Source organism: Myxine glutinosa, chromosome 10, assembly GCF_964187855.1.
Source record: "Myxine glutinosa chromosome 10, kmMyxGlut1.1, whole genome shotgun sequence".
Lineage (NCBI taxonomy): Eukaryota > Metazoa > Chordata > Myxini > Myxiniformes > Myxinidae > Myxine > Myxine glutinosa.
The window spans coordinates 105,586,998-105,604,325 of record NC_136270.1 but is presented as its reverse complement, the minus strand read 5'-3'; the positions used below and the strand labels follow the sequence as shown (position 1 = coordinate 105,604,325).

Sequence of the window (17,328 nt, the reverse complement as noted above, 5' to 3'; positions counted from 1 at the left end):
TTACGTCTTTTTATTACATTTTCAATAAGAATTGCAACAGACAAGTGTAGTAACTGTGCTGGGCTGGTAAAGGCACTGAACTACCTTGTTGATGCAACATGACTGCCCATGAGGGTCCAGGATTTGCCACATTTTAATAAATGAGCCACGGATTGTTGTTCACTATTTAGATAAGTTAATGTACCCACAGGATGATCCAAAAGTACCGAATAAACTCGTGAAATGTTCATTTAATATGTAGTCAAATTGAAAGGAATTGATTGACGTAGGTGCTCAAAACATTTCCTTTCAACATTGGAAGATTTCTAGCATTTGTCAGTGATTGATTTGCAAAACCGAGTTTGATATTATTTGGTTACGAGGCTCATTTAGGTTTTCACTTCAATTATTTTCCAGTTTTTTTTTAAACAAGGGTCTATTTGATTAAAAATATATATACATGTACCACAACCCACATGGTATTAAGCTTTCATGATCCGTTTTCTGGGTGGAGGTGGTGGTGGTGGTGGTGGTGGTGGTGGTGGTGGTACAAATTCTGGATGCTTCGTAGAAAACGGTCCTCCTCCGGCCTGGAACAAGCGCAAAGCACGACGCAAGTCACCATCACAATTCTTCATGGACGCCAACGCCACCGAACAACAGAACACCGAGTCGGTAAATAGAACGCAAAACTTTGATTGATTCCCAAAACAAGAGCAAAACGTTTAATAAATGATACTCCAATTATGAATGAACGAAGAAAGGCCAAATGTCTCAATGGGCAAAACAAGTCAAACAGCAATGATTGTTGTATTTAAATCAGTGAAAGTTTGACTGGAGTGGCATGGCCTTCATGTTGCAGGTTGTTAGTCTTCAAGATTCTTTGCGGCTGAGGAACCGAATGAGCAGCGTGGTATCGATGACCCCCGAACCACCCTGCCAGGAGTCCATCGTCCGCAGGGTTCGGGAGAGTGACTGCCGCATCACACCAAAAAGGTCATATTATTATAAGGCATTATATTGACCCCATGTTAGGGCACCAAACTAACCTGATGGAGTCTGTAGGCCTATGAAAGCACTAGAGGCCTACCTACATGTCATAAGATTCTGGCATGAGTCGCAGAGGCCACCATGATGTGAAAGCATCAGTCATTAATTTACGACTTATCTTTATTTTTTTTATACCTGCAACGGTACCCGCCATACGGGCCCCCGAACCACCCTTGGGAGGGCCAAATGAAAAGGCAAAATATCAGACATTGAAGGCTTTTTTTTATTTTAAACGATTTATATAAACATCCGTTAAATCATATCACACGCAAATCATCAAAATCTAAACAGTATTTGTGGAATTTAAATAAAAGCCGCATCACTGTTAATATCGGTAAATATTATTCCATCGTGTTTGGAAAAACTGGAAAATTGGAAAAATTGGAAAAATTGGAAATTGGAAAATATGAAAATAAAATTGGAAAAACAATACAGCCTATTTTACTCCAGGAGGTCCCAGGATTACCCACCCAAAATTTCGTTGCGATAGGTTCAGCCATTTTTGCGGTACCTGGGAACAGACAGACATTTGGTGAATTATAGTAAGAAGATTATTGAAAGTTCCTTGTAGGTCAATGCTGTGGCTATTTTTATTGCTGCTTTAAAAAAAGTTAATCAGGACAATTTTTAACCCTGATTATATCTGCAAAATTGCTACTGCACTTGAGAATACATAAATCTCCCTAAAGTTTAATGTCATGAGATCATTTCAATCACTAAAATTGGCACAAAAACTTGATGCAGAAGAAACACGACTGGATATGAATAATTAATTGAATTAATGATATGAAACAGTAATTTTAAAAAATCAAATGTGAATAGGGAATAATTAGAATTGAAGAAAAACCACGAAACAAAATTTTAAGATGTAGATGCTGAATGGTCACACGTTCACTTTCGAATCCATGCACTTTTTGCAGAAGTTCTACGGTGTCTTTAACTGAAGATATGGAAGGAGGGAGCGAGGTTTCGCAAACGTTGGAGACATCCCCACAGACCATAGAGAATACCCACAGCGTCTTGCCAGAAGTCGGCAAAGCAGGTTGCAAACTTGTGGCTGTTTAGTGATTTGTGATTTGACACAGGTGCACATTATATCCATGATGTTGAAATTTATAGTGTTTGATACTTTAAGCAACCTTGTTTTCTTTATCCACAGATGACAAAGTACAGGATGGAGAGGTTGATAAACGATCTTATAGATCTTGTACGAGTTCCGAGTCGGTTGTGCCAAACTCCAAGTCGGTCTTTTCTGAGTTGTTTTCAGACAGGTTTGAAATAAACTTGCACAACAGACCTTAAATTGTGTACTAACTCTTACATTAAACCAGGACATACCTTATAATCTGCTGCTCGGCATTTAGTCGCCTTCACATGAATCCACCTGCAGACCTTTCCGTCCCTCGCCGATGTGCTCAAACGTGGATGAAGGATTACCTGGTCAAGTCCAGATTATCACCATTTCTGCCAAAGATTTGCAGACTGAGTCACAGATCATTGGGGGCAATGACAGTGGTCATTTCTTACAATCAATCCAGCCAAGCTCCTCAGCTGAGAGTGCAGGTCTCAAGCCAGGCATGCAGATTCTTAAGGTAAGATTCCAAGGAATTCTGCTTTTAACTCTTAGATGCATGCGTCAAAAATCCTACATAAACGCAGTCATTGGGCCTCGGAGGCCCAACGGATGTATTCATGTAATGTTTTTATTTTATTATTTTTTTAATGGATTTTTTTTCTTTCACATCCTTTTTCAATCCAAGTCAATGCTCATGGATGTGCATTTGCTCTGAAAATGTGAATCATTGATCCTATTAGTTGTAAGAATCCCATACAAGTAATGAATCTTTTTTCTTTTTCGTTTTGCAAAAAATTTTTATGGTTCTTGGTTCTTCAACTTTTTTTCTCTAAAAAGTTGAGGCTCATTGAGGAGTATTTGATCAAAAAATATGATTCACTGATCCTTTTATTTAGAATGTATATGTCCACAATTGTCAAAAATCCTACACCTATGCAGCCATTAGGTCTCGGAGGCCCCACGAATGTATTCGTGTAAAGTTTTTAATTTTCATATTTTTGTCACTGAATTATTTGTAACCAAGTTATATGAGCATATAATGAGACTCATATCAAGAAAATAATGATATAACATAGAAGTACAACAACATTTATGCGGGGCCTCGAATGCCCCAGACCTGCATTCGTGTCAGATTTTTGGGTTATAAGTGAAGAATGAAGATTTTCCCATGAGCCTGAATGAATTTTTTTTTTTAATGAAACTGAATTTTGTGTAACAACATGAAAGTCGGTGAAAATGAGGCTCATTCCAAAAAAAATAAATTGTACAGCATAGTTTTTGCAACAAAAAAAAACCTTGTGGGCCTCCGAGGCCCAATCACTGCATCCAAGGGTTAACTTGGGTTGGCTTGTTTGGTGTTGCCATTTGAATATGTGATGCTTGTTGCAATCCCAGTTTAAAATACCACATATACTGTATCGGTTTGTCCATTGTCGACTAATATTGTAATTGATTTAAAAGTACACTTAAGTCAACTAATAAGGGCTGGCAGGATATACTGGAGGTAGCACACTCTCCTTTGGTTCTCTTATCCTGGGTGTCTCCATCAAAAGGACGTTTACTCAGAGCACCAGTCTGCCTAACACCATTCCTTGGTGGGTGATACCACGTTAAAGATACCACAGTGTCTTTCACAAAGAGTAAGTGGCACCATGAACAAATTACAAGTTCTTGCAGCCTTCAGTCAACCATAAAGCCTCATTGTTGTTCAGAGAGTTATGCCCAAAAAGTTCCTGGCTTCCTGGTTAACTGCTAACTGGCTTATTTTCAATATAAATTGTGTTAAACTGTGGGAGCTGTGCTCGCACGATAAAATCGGACAAAATGGACAACGCCAGGAATTAGGTTTCTGAGCTATTTATTCCCAGCTCACTCAAACGAACTCCAAAGCACTGAATCAGCCCATCGAACGGGCGTCAATATATATCAGAAACTCAACACACAAAAGCCACGCCTCTCAGGCGGGGCGTGGTATGCAAATAGATAAGCCACGCCTCTCAACGGGGCATGGTATGCAAGGCAAGCGTTCGCCCGGTAAAGGCAAGTCTCAACACGCCCGGGCGAGTCCGGACACGTGACCGCTCGCCGGTTGCGTCATCGGCGGGTGCAGGGTAATTGTGTCATGCTACCGGTAACCGCTACACGCGCACCCCCAGAATTAACATGCACCGGGAGAGTCAGTTTGAGGGGGGTCTTGATGACCCAGCCGAAACGACCCCTGACGATTCGTGTGGGGGTGGTAGGTGGCGGGGCGGTGGATGGTCGGGCGGGGGGCCTGGTTGACGGGGGACGGCCCCGACGTGGAGGAAGGGCCAACCGTGGAGGTTGGTCAAGGTCCAAATGGGCCGGATTGAGGTGGTCCACGGAGATGTGATCCGCCTTGCCGCCGATGTCGACGGTGAACGACTTGTCGTCCCTCTTCAGGACCCGGAAAGGTCCATCGTACGGCGGCCGGAGCGGTCCCGGTGTGCGTCGTGCCGGATAAAAACGTACTCCGCAGTGCAAAGTGCTGGGGGGACGTGGGGTTGGGGGCAGCGGTGGTGGGACGTGGGCACGGGGGCAAATCTCCTGGCGGCCTCCTGGAGGACCGAGCGTTGGCGAGCCGCGGACCAGGGGCCGGTGGCGTCAGGGATGAATTCGCCCGGCACGCGCAGTGGCTGGCCGTAGACCAGCTCGGCGGTGGAAGCCTGGAGGTCCTCTTTAGGGGCCGTTCGGAGGCCCAATAGGACCCACGGGAGCCTGTCGGCCCAACCGTCGTCCTGGAGGCTGGCCCTGAGAGCGGCCTTCATCGAGCTGTGGAACCGCTCGCACAAGCCGTTGGCTTGGGGGTGGTAGGCCGTGGTGCGGTGAAGCTTGACCCCCAAGGCCTGGGCGACTGCGCCCCAAAGCTCGGAGGTGAATTGCGGGCCTCTATCGGAGGAGATGTCCGAGGGGGCGCCGAAACGGGCAATCCAGGTGCCAATGAAGGCCTGCGCCACGTCGGCGGATGTTGTTGATGCCAGCGGGATGGCCTCCGGCCACCTGGTGGTCCTGTCCACCTTTGTGAGAAGGTGGGTGAAGCCCCGCGAGGAGGGAAGGGGTCCCACCAGGTCCACATTGACGTGGTCGAAGCGCCGCGCGGGCACGTCGAATGGTGCCAACGGGGCCTGGGTGTGCCAGTGGACCTTCGCCACTGGTGTGCCAGTGGACCTTCGCGCGCTGGCAGGCGACACAGGCATTGGCCCAGTCGCGGACGTCTTCATGGAGCCCGTGCCAGACGAATTTCGCTGCCACGAGCTTCTGTGATGCTTTCCGGCCCGGGTGGGAAAGGCCGCGGAGGGCGTCAAAAATGTGCCGCCGCCATCCGGTGGGCACAATGGGGCGAGGTTGGCCCAGGGAGACGTCGCACAGGAGAACTGTGCCTGTGTCCTCGAAGGGGACGTCGGCCAACCGAAGGCCTGTGTCCACTGTCCGGAGGGCTTGCACCGTGGGGTCGGCGGTCTGGTCGGCCGCCATGCGGGCGAAGTCCACACCCAGGTGGACGGCGTTCGCGCCGGACCGGGAGAGGCAATCGGCCACAGCATTGTCCTTGCCCGCGACGTGCCGGATGTCTGTCGTAAATTCGGACACGGCGGAGAGGTGGCGCTGCTGGCGGGCCGACCACGGCTCCATAAACTTGGCCATGGCGAAGACCAGGGGTTTGTGGTCCACAAACGCCGTGAACGGGCGGCCCTCCAAAAGATGGCGGAAGTGGCGAACAGCCAGGTAAAGGCCGAGGAGCTCGCGATCGAAAGCGCTGTACTTGCGCTCGTTAGGGCGAAGCTGCCGGCTGAAGAAGGCCAGCGGTTGCCAAGCTCCGTTCACCCACTGTTCAGTGTTCATGCACGGTGCCCACCGCGTAGTCGGAAGCGTCCGTGGTGAGGGCGATGGGTGCGTCGAGCGCCGGGTGCGCCAGCATGGTCGCGTTGGCGAGGGCCAGCTTAGCGCCCGTGAATTCCGCGTCCATCTCTGTGGTCCAGGCGACGACGTGCTTGGCCAGCTTGCCCCGGAGGGCTTCGTACAGGGGGCGCATGAGTTGGGCGGCGTGAGGCACGAACCGGTGGTAGAAATTTACCATCCCCAAAAATTCCTGTAGGGCCTTGATGGAGCGAGGGCGCAGGAATCTTGTGACTGCCTCCACCTTGGTAGGTAGCGGGACGGCCCCGTGCTTCGTGATGCGGTGCCCCAGGAAGTCGACGGCCGTTACGCCAAACTGGCATTTCGCCGGGTTGATGATGAGGCCGTGCTGGCTGAGGCGCTCAAAAAGCGTGCGCAGGTGGACGAGGTGCTCCGCCCGGGAAGTACTGGCGATGAGAATGTCATCCAGGAAGACGAACAGAAAGGTGAGATCACACAGCACACTGTCCATCAGCCGCTGTAAGGCCTGGGCCGCGTTCTTAAGGCCGAACGGCATTCGGAGGAACTCGAAGAGGCCAAAGGTGTAATTACAGCCGTCTTCGGAACGTCGGCTGGCCGGACAGGTACCTGGTGGTAGCCCCGAATGAGGTCGACATTGGAGAAGATCACCCGCCCCGCCAAACGGGCGGAAAAGTCCTGTATGTGTGGTATCGGGTACCGGTCGGGGGTGGTGGCATCGTTGAGGCGGCGGTAAGCGCCGCATGGTCGACATCTGCCACCCGGTTTGGGCACGATGTGCAGGGGCGAGGCCCACGCGCTATTCGAGCGCCGCACAATTCCCAATCGCTCCAGCGCGTTGAATTCCGCCTTCGCTACGGCGAGTTTGGCAGGGTCGAGGCGGCGAGCCCTGGCGTAGACCGGTGGACCTGTGGTCGGGATGTGGTGTTCGACGCCGTGCTTGACGGCGACGGCCGAAAACGTTGGCTGCGTGAGGGCAGGAAACTCGGCGAGTAGGCGGGTGAAATCGTCCACGGCCGGGAGCGCGCAGGCTAGCTTGGTCGGAGCGGAGCCGCTCAATGAGCAAGCGAGTGAGCTGAAGGTCTCCGCGTTGATGAGCCAACGCCGTTTGACGTCGACCAAAAGCCCATGCGCGCAAAGAAAATCTGCACCCAGCAAGGCCATGGGCACGTTCGCCATGATGAAGTCCCACCTGAAGTGCTGGCCCCCGAAGCAGAATGCGACGCTGTGCGAACCGAAGGTGCGGATGGAGGAACCGTTTGCGGCGACCAGGGCAGGGCCGCAAAGCGCGGCCTGTTTGTCCTCCACCGAGGCGGGTATCACGCTCAGCTGAGCGCCGGTGTCACACAAAAAACGCCGCCCGGACTCCGTGTCCGTGATAAACAGAAGGCTGGCTGAATGGCCGACGCTCATGGCAGGCAGCGAGCGCCGGCCTGGTCGTTTCCCGACCCGCCGAAAGTGCACGGTGGGCGGCACGTTCTGGCCTTCTGCCTGAACATGGCGTGGTAATAGCACATGGTCCGCTCTGGTGGAGGCTCCAGCGGTCGCGTCGGGTTCGGTCGACGGGGCGTCGCGGTGGCCGCTGCCGCCAGTGGCGCTGACTCGGCCGGTGGAGGCACCGGTCGTGGCGTGGGCGTTGCCTCGGTCGGCCCAGGTTCCCAGGCGGCTGCTCCGACGTGTCGCCTGGCCGAGCAAAATTTATCGGCCTCCTTGGCCAGGGCGCGAGGGTCCGTGATGGGCGAATTAGCCAAAGCTAACCGTACCTGCCCGGGTAGCCGCTGGAGGAACAGCTCGTGGAAGAGGAAGTCCGGGCTGTGGTCACCGAGAAGAGCAAGCATGTGGTCCATGCTTTCGGACGGACGGGCCTCGCCCAGCTCCGGGAGGTCGAGTAGTTGTCATGCGCGTTCGGTCGCCGTGAGTCCAAACGCACCGAGGAGTAGGTCTTTGAGCGCGCCGTGTTTGTCGGCGTCCGGCGGGTGCTGTAGGAAGCTCAGAACCCGGGAAGCGGAGGAGGCGTTGAGCGCGGAGACCACGTGGTGGTAGCGCGTCGTGTCCTCCGTAATATTTCGCAGGGCGAATTGAGAATCCGCTTGAGCAAACCAAACGGCCGCGTGAGATTCCCAAAAGCCCGGGAGCTTCAAAGCTACAGCTGACTCCATCGCCATGTTCGTAGAAAGGGGTCACCAATTGTGGGAGCTGTGCTCGCATGATAAAATAAGACAAAATGGACGACGCCAGGAATTAGGTTTCTCTGAGCTATTTATTCCCAGCTCACTCAAACGAACCCCAAAGCACTGACTATGTCAGAAACTCAACACACAAAAGCCACGCCTCTCAGGCGAGGCGTGGTATGCAAATAGATAAGCCACGCCTCTCAACGGGGCGTGGTATGCAAGGCAAGCGTTCGCCCGGTAAAGGCAAGTCTCAACATGCCCGGGCGAGTCCGGACACTTGCCCGCTCGCCGGTTGCGTCATCGGCGGGTGCAGGGTAATTGTGTCATGCTACCGGTAACCGCTACAAAACTACATTTAGCTGCTAACTGTCATGTCAAGAACTCGTGTAGAAATATGTACTTTAGTTTTCCAAGTCGCTTGATCTCAAATAATTTACTTCTACACAGAATAAATGCGGGAGAATAACTTATGGCGCAATATTAATTCGGAAAATAGAAAGCATCTGAAAATGCAAAGCCCATCCGCGTCCGTTTGCACTCGACGTCTTCTTCTTCTTCTGTTTCTTCCTTATGCTCAAAATAACGGAAAGAAAAAAAATACAAAATGAAAATTGATACTTTTATGCAGCATTGACCTTTCACCTTTTGATCTAAAAAAAAACAATTGGCTTGTAGCTTTTGATTAGTGAACCAATTCAGTGACCCGATTTGCAAATCCTTTAAATTTCAGGTCAATTTGATCAAAATTGACGGTTTTATGTGATGCTGACCTTTGACCTTTTGACAAAATTATTAATTTCTCTTCCCTGTCCGTATTATCATCATAACGGTTTGGTGAAAATTTGATGACAAAACTGTAAAGTATCTCGACACACTACCATAAATTGTCGTACGCGTTTATTCACTCTGCCGTTCAAGGCCCGATTCACAGCAGCGCCATCCGAGCTCTGGCGTAGGGATACAACCCGGTCCCGGTGTAGGGATACAACGGTGAATATTTGCACTGCATACATGACATCCTCCCCTTTAAGTCCAAAATTACCAAGAGCAATACGTGCTAGATTTCCAGAATTGACATTTCAAAAGCAACATTTCCAAAACATGTGAAAATATGTGTGCAAACGGTTATGAGAATAATGAAAATACGTGAAAATAGAACATGTGTCAACGTGAAAAAAAAACATCTTCAAAGATTCAACCGGTCGGGTGCTTTTCTCTCACGCATTGAGCATCGCGGTGTACCAGTGGATACAGAGTCCGAGGTGATTCCTTTGGGTCGCGGTGTACCAGTGGATACAGAGTCCGAGGCGATTCCTTTGGTCTCCACGAAGGGTGTAGCGTTTGCTGAGGTTTTCGGGGCATCCGAGCCGGCTGGAGCGGCCACGACGATCTCCGGCAGTGGCGGGTCGAACTGTTGTCCTGACTGTGACGATGCTACAGGCTCCATCGACTCACAGTGACGGTAGGTTATGTGGTCCTGATGTCGACGAATTTCGCGGCCGTCCTGCAGGCGAATCACACTGGACAGTGGACCTGGCTTCTCGATAATGTCCCCCGGTAGCCACGTCGCACCTGCACCAAAATTTCGGGCAAACACTGGATCTCCAATGTTGATACATCGACTGTTGGACGTATTATCGTGCACCAACTTTTGATTAAGCTGGCTCTGATAAACATTTGATGATATGTCTGGTTTGAGATTGTCAAGTGTTGATCTCAAGTGTCATTTCATCAATAACTCAGACAGAGCTGCACCGGTTGTTGATTGTGGCGTGATGCGGTATTTGAACAGGAGACGAGACAGCTTTGTTTCCAGGGTTCCCTCCTGAAGTTTCTGCAATCCGGATTTGATGATTCCCATGGATCGTTCGGCCAAGCCATTTGAAGCCTGGTGATGTGGGCTGACAAACTTATGTTTGATGCCGTTCCGACGTGTGAACTTGGCAAACTCGGTACTGGAAAAACACGAACCGTTATCACTCACGATCATCCTGGGCAGACCATGAGTGGCGAAACAGCGTCTGAGTCTTTCGATGACGATGGCTGACGTAGTACCATGCGTCACATAGGCATCAATCCATTTTGTGTGCGCGTCCGTAATTATTAGAATCATGCTGCCGTTAATAGGCCCGGCATAATCGAGATGTAGGCGATGCCACGGTTCGCTGGGCCATTCCCAGGGATGCAGTGGCGCTTTCGCAGGTGTATTCCGGGTGCTCTGGCAGGGGTAACAATGTCGAACATGATGTTCGATATCAGCATCAAGATTCGGCCACCACACATAGTTTCTGGCGAGTGACTTCATCTTCACAATCCCGGGGTGACAGTCATGGATTTCATCCATGACCCTGGAACGCAGATTTTTCGGGATCACGACACGACATCCCCAGAGTAGGCAACCATTTTCCACGCTGAGTTCGTTTTTACGTGCTTTAAAAGCCGCAAAATCTGGGTCACCCTCAGGTAGCAAATGCCATCCAAGCTGTACAGCCTGGACAGTTCTGGACAGAACGGGGTCTCGTCGAGTATGAGTGCGGATCTGGCCGGAATCGACAGCACAATCTTCCAGATGATCCATCAGTGCGATAATGGATCCTGGTGTAGGCGAATCATCAACGGATTCTGGAAGGGGTAACCGACTCATGGCATCTGCATTTGTGATAGACGAACCGGGCTTATAACATATGGTGTAGTCATAAGCAGCGAGAAACAGGGACCAGCGGATGATCCTGGGCGGTAGTGTGTCAGATGTCGCCTTAGTTGGACAAAACAGACTGATCAGCGGCTTGTGATCAGTGCGAATCGTGAAATGATGTCCAAGAAGGTACTGGCGAAATTTGCCGACGCCGAAAACGATTCCCAATCCTTCCTTGTCAAGTTGGGAATAGTTTTTCTCTGCCGGGGACAACGTTCTGGATGCAAATGCAACCGGTCTTTCCGTACCATCAGGCATCACGTATGATAATACACTCCCCACTCCATACCGACAGGCATCGCATGTCAGCACAAGATCCTTCTCTGGATCAAAATGAACGAGAACATTGGACGATTTGAGCAGATCCTTAGAGGTCTGGAATGCTGATTGTTCAGTAGACCCCCAGCTCCAGGAGACTCCTTTCCTCAAAAGCCGATAAAGGGGGCCCAAAACGTCTGTCACATTCGGGATGTAACGACCATAGAACTGAAGCAAACCGAGGTATGACTTCAATTCGGTCACATCTCGTGGAGCAGGAGCATCCTTAATAGCTCGGACTTTCTCATCTGTCGGGTGTAGACCCTCGGCATCAATCGTTTGACCCAGGTACGTGACTGATGGCACCATAAACTTGCACTTGTCTCGACGCAAACGTAGGCCGGAGTCCGAAATCTTCTTCAGAACTCTCTCCAGGTTCTGTAGATGTTCCGCGTCCGTACGACCAGTAACCAGAATATCATCCTGGTAACAAACGACGTTGTGTTCGGCGGCAAACAAACTGTCCATGACACGCTGATAAATTCCAGGTGCAGATTTCACTCCAAAACTAAGTCGGTGGTACCTGTACAACCCACGATGCGTGTTGATGGTAAGATACTGTTTCGAATTCTCGTCCAAGCAGAGCTGTAGATAGGCGGATTTGAGATCGAGTTTCGTAAAAGTCTTGCCTCCCGTGAGACGAGCAAAGAGGTCTTTGATCCTCGGGATTGGATATTTATCCAATGAAGAACACCTGTTCACGGTCATTTTATAATCTCCACATATGCGGATGGACTGGTCCGATTTTATGACCGGAACGATGGGCGCCGCCCATTCGGCATACTGGATTTGCTTGATGATCCCCAGATTTTCAAGATGATCCAGTTCCTTGTCAATCCGCTCACGCAGGGCGAAAGGGACTGGGCGAGCCCTGCAAAATATAGGATTGGCATCCCGGTCAACCCTGAGTTTAGCCGTATGTCCTTTCAAGGTTCCAAGCTCATCCTTGAAGACATCCGGGTACGTATCCAGCACATTTTTGAGTGTGTATGCTGCGGTAGGAGAAACGTTGGCTGCCCGGAGTTGATGAATGCTTTCCCACTTCAGTCGAATTATGCTCAACCAGTTCCTGCTGAGTAAGGAAGGGCCCTTTCCAGGAATGACGATCAGGGGTAGGTGAAACTCACGGTTATCGTAGCCCACCGTGACGTCACATGTACCGCAGGGAACAATCTTCTCACCTGTATAGGTGGAGAGTCCATAGGTAGTAGGTTTCAGATGGGGTCGGTCAGCATCACTCCACAGGTTTGTGAAAACAGCATGGCTGATGAGCGAGACGGCCGCACCAGTGTCGACCTCCATTTGCAATGGTCGATTGTTGACGACAACATTGGCAAGAAGAGGGTCCCGCCTATGGTGAGAATCAATATGAAGCAGGTCATACGATTCTGAGTTGTCGGAAACAGAGCTCACCTGGTCAAGCTCGGGTTCCTCCGAACCGATAAACTGATGAATCTTGTCAGCAGCTTTTCCTTTTCCCGATTTGCGAGTGATGCAAGCTGGAGCAATATGGCCAGTTTTCGAACAGAAATGGCAGGTGGCATCTTTGAACCGACACGTCTCCGGAGGGTGGTTTCCGTTGCACCGAAAACAGTTGTTGTGGGTTTGAGACTATACTTGCTTCTGACGAGGAGCCTTGTTCCAACGTTTTGGCTGAACATGATCCAACCGATTCACAGCAGGGCTGGTACCAGACGAGCGAGTGGCACCGATGCTTGTAGCGTTGTGTTCAGCACTTTCCATGGAAATGGCGGTGTCTCTGGCATTTTGGAACGTCAGTCTTCTCTCAGCAAGCAGGCGTCTACGAGTGCGGTCATCGGACATGCCAACCACCAGCAAATCACGAAGCATGTCATCGATCGTGTCCCCAAACTCACACAGATGTGACAGTTTTTTGAGGTGTGCAATGAAGTCTGCGATCGACTGACCTTGCTGCTGTCTGCACATGTAAAAATTAAACCGACACAGGATGACTGAAGGAGATGGGTTGCAATGTTCCTTCAAAGCGGCCTTGAGCTCTGCATACGTGAGCTCCTGGATTGTCCGAGGCCGAACCAGGTTTTTAACGAGTGTGAACGTCTCACCTCCGCAAACGGACAGGAAGACGGCCTTCATCCGGCCTTCGGTCGCGATGCCGTTCGCCTCGAAGTAGAAAGACAACCGCTCAGAATACGTGTTAAAATTCCGCTCATGAGGGTCGAATTCATCGATATGGCCGAAAGATGTCATGGTCTAGATGTTTATCCTCGTCGCCATGTAAAGTATCTCGACAAACTGCGATCAATTGTCGTACGCGTTTATTCACTCTGCCGATCAAGGCCCGATTCCCAGCAGTGCCATCCGAGGTCTGGCGTAGGGATACAACCCGGTCCCGGTGTAGGGATACAACGGTGAATATTTACACTGCATACTCGACGTCTTCTTCTTCTTCTGTTTCTTCCTTATGCTCAAAATAACGGAAAGAAAAAAAATACAAAATGAAAATTGATACTTTTATGCAGCATTGACCTTTCACCTTTTGATCTAAAAAAAAACAATTGGCTTGTAGCTTTTGATTAGTGAACCAATTCAGTGACCCGATTTGCAAATCCTTTAAATTTCAGGTCAATTTGATCAAAATTGACGGTTTTATGTGATGCTGACCTTTGACCTTTTGACAAAATTATTAATTTCTCTTCCCTGTCCGTATTATCATAATAACGGTTTGGTGAAAATTTGATGACAAAACTCAATTGGTAAAAAAGTTATGGCCTGGACACACACACACACACACACACACACACACACACACACACACACACCTACACAGACACAGACACAGACACACAGACACAGACAGACACACACACAGACACAGACACACACACACACACACAGACACACACACACACACACAGACACACACACACACAGACAGACACAGACAGACAGACACAGACATACAGACACAGATAGACAGACACAGATAGACAGACACAGACAGACAGACACAGATAGACAGAAACACACAGACAGAGACACACAGACACACACACACAGACACACACACACACACACACACACACACACACACACACACACACACACACACAGAGAGACACACACACAGACACACACACAGACACACACACAGACACACACACACACAGACACGATTACAAAACCCCGTCCCCTGCACATACGTGTTTCCAATGAATTTCCCTTCTATCAGCATATCACACATATCATATACTAGGCGAGTGTGAATTTAACCCCATTACCACCATCACTGTTGACTGATCCATGCCAGTGTGTTAGTGATTGTTACATTGCTATGTTGGCCATTGTTGGCTACAGCTGGGGAATCCTCGCCAGATTTTATGTTTTTATTTCGTGAGATAAAACAGAATGTTTAGTCTCCCCTCCTGGGTAAACTCCGAAGATACTGGCTTTCCATTCACCTCCATTGTTCCTCTTTTCTCCCGTTTGTGAAACTTCCTTACCAAGACAATTCAATCGCAGTGTTCACTCCAGGGTGTCAAGCGAGCGGTGCACCACCATTTTAAGTCACACTCCCATCCCTACCAACCATATTTTCTACCTTTATTAACTCTTCCTAACCAACCAGCTTTTTCAGATTACCATGTTACCTTTCTTCTTTTCTTCTTTCCCTTTCTTCTCGCTCTTTCTCTTCTTTTCATGTCCACTCATTCCCTTGATGTCCACCTGGGGCCCCACTGATTCACTGTCATCTCATTAACTGTCAGGTTATGTTTTCACCACTGTCTGTTTGTGAACAAGTTATCTCAAACAGCTTTGGACGGATTATGACGAAACTTGGTGGACATGTTGTGTGTGTGACAAGGCCAAATCAATTCGATTTTGTTGAAGATCCGAATACGGATCCGGACATGAGAATATTTCACATTTTAAAAGTGATTCTTCACCATTGAGTCATAGGGCCAAAAACGATATATATGGCATGATATTTCAAAAAGTTGTGGACGGATTATGACAAAACCAGGTGGATGAGTTGGTTAGGTGATACGAACAAGCGGATTCGATTTTGAGTCACATCTGGATCCAGATCCACACATTGGAATATAAAATGAATATTGGAAAAATTGTGGAATAAAAAAAAAAAAAACCACCTTTAGAGGCCATTTTTCCCCGCAAGCGGGGGTTGGCCTTTTTCGGGAACCGTGGTTGTTGTTGTTTTTCGGTCCCCTTTTTGAAGCAATGTTTTGCGGCCGGATGCCCTTCCTGACGCCAACACTTTTTGCCGCCTTTAACGACAACCAGGGAATTACCAGTGAACTGGTCCTCAATTAGCCGACATCGGAAGGATGACAGGCTGAGTCAACCCCCCCTGGCGTTAATTCAGCAATCGACCGGGATTCGAACCCAGGATCCTAGGATCCTAAGCTGACACCCTAGCCGCTAGCCCAACACCAGGGCTAGCCCAACACCTGCTAGCCCGCTAGCCCGCTAGCCCAACACCAGGAATATAAAACATAAATTCGTCAGCCTGTAGGAGGTATGCTCTCTATTTTTGAAAATAGGAGGAGGTATGCTCTCTATTTTTGAAAATAGGAGGAGGAATGCTCTCTATTTTTGAAAATATGAGGAGGTATGCTCTCTTTTTGAAAAACATATCAGTGGAATAGAAAACATAAATTGGTCAGCCTGTAGGAGGTATGCTCTCTATTTTTGAAAATAGGAGGAGGTATGCTCTCTATTTTTGAAAATATGAGGAGGTATGCTCTCTTTTTGAAAAACATATCAGTGGAATATAAAACATAAATTGGTCAGCCTGTAGGAGGTATGCTCTTTGTTTTTCAAAATAGGAGGAGGTATGCTCTGTATTTTTGAAAATAGGAGGAGGTATGCTATCTATTTTTGAAAATATGAGGAGGTATGCTCTCTTTTTGAAAAACATATCAGTGGAATATAAAACATAAATTGGTCAGCCTGTAGGAGGTATGCTCTTTGTTTTTCAAAATAGGAGGAGGTATGCTCTGTATTTTTGAAAAACATATCAGTGGAATAGAAAACATAAATTGGTCAGCCTGTAGGAGGTATGCTCTTTGTTTTTGAAAATAGGAGGAGGTATGCTCTCTATTTTTGAAAATATAAGGAGGTATGCTCTCTATTTTTGAAAATAGGACGAGGTATGCTCTATTTTTGAAAATAGGAGGAGGTATGCTCTCTATTTTTGAAAATATGAGGAGGTATGCTCTCTATTTTTGAAAAACATATCACTGGAATAGAAAACATAAATTGGTCAGCCTGTAGGAGGTATGCTCTTTGTTTTTCAAAATAGGAGGAGGTATGCTCTCTATTTTTGAAAATAGGAGGAGGTATGCTCTCTATTTTTGAAAATATGAGGAGGTATGCTCTCTATTTTTGAAAAACATATCAGTGGAATAGAAAACATGAATTGGTCAGCCTGTAGGAGGTATGCTCTTTGTTTTTGAAAATAGGATGAGGTATGCTCTCTATTTTTGAAAATAGGAGGAGGTATGCTCTCTATTTTTGAAAATATGAGGAGGTATGCTCTCTATTTTTGAAAAACATATCAGTGGAATAGAAAACATGAATTGGTCAGCCTGTAGGAGGTATGCTCTCTATTTTTTAAAATATGAGGGTGTATGCTCTCTATTTTTCAAAATATGAGGAGGTATGTTCTGTATTTTTGAAAATGATGAGGTATGCTCTCTATTTTTGAAAATATGTGGAGGTATGCTCTCTATTTTTGAAAATATGAGGAGGTATGCTCTCTATTTAGAAAAACATATCAGTGGAATAGAAAACATGAATTGGTCAGCCTGTAGGAGGTATGCTCTCTATTTTTGAAAATATGAGGAGGTATGCTCTCTATTTTTGAAAATAGGACGAGGTATGCTCTATTTTTGAAAATAGGAGGAGGTATGCTCTCTATTTTTGAAAATAGGAGGAGGTATGCTCTCTATTTTTGAAAATAGGACGAGGTATGCTCTCTATTTTTGAAAATAGGACGAGGTATGCTCTCTATTTTTGAAAATAGGAGGAGGTATGTTCTCTATTTTTGAAAATATGAGGAGGTATGCTCTCTATTTTTGAAAATAGGAGGAGGTATGCTCTCTATTTTTGAAAATAGGAGGAGGTATGCTCTCTATTTTTGA

The 17,328-nt window shown here is 48.0% G+C and overlaps 1 protein-coding gene across 1 annotated transcript in view; it reads left to right on the top strand.

Moving 5' to 3' along the window:
• Positions 1–17,328, top strand: part of CARD11 (caspase recruitment domain family member 11) — a 107,489-nt gene that overhangs the window by 56,667 nt on the left and 33,494 nt on the right. The window contains exons 12-16 of the mRNA XM_068125716.2: positions 494–654; positions 842–975; positions 1,950–2,071; positions 2,189–2,300; positions 2,420–2,621. Of these exons, the coding sequence (XP_067981817.2) occupies positions 494–654; positions 842–975; positions 1,950–2,071; positions 2,189–2,300; positions 2,420–2,621 (731 nt within the window). The remainder of the gene's footprint in view (positions 1–493; positions 655–841; positions 976–1,949; positions 2,072–2,188; positions 2,301–2,419; positions 2,622–17,328) is intronic.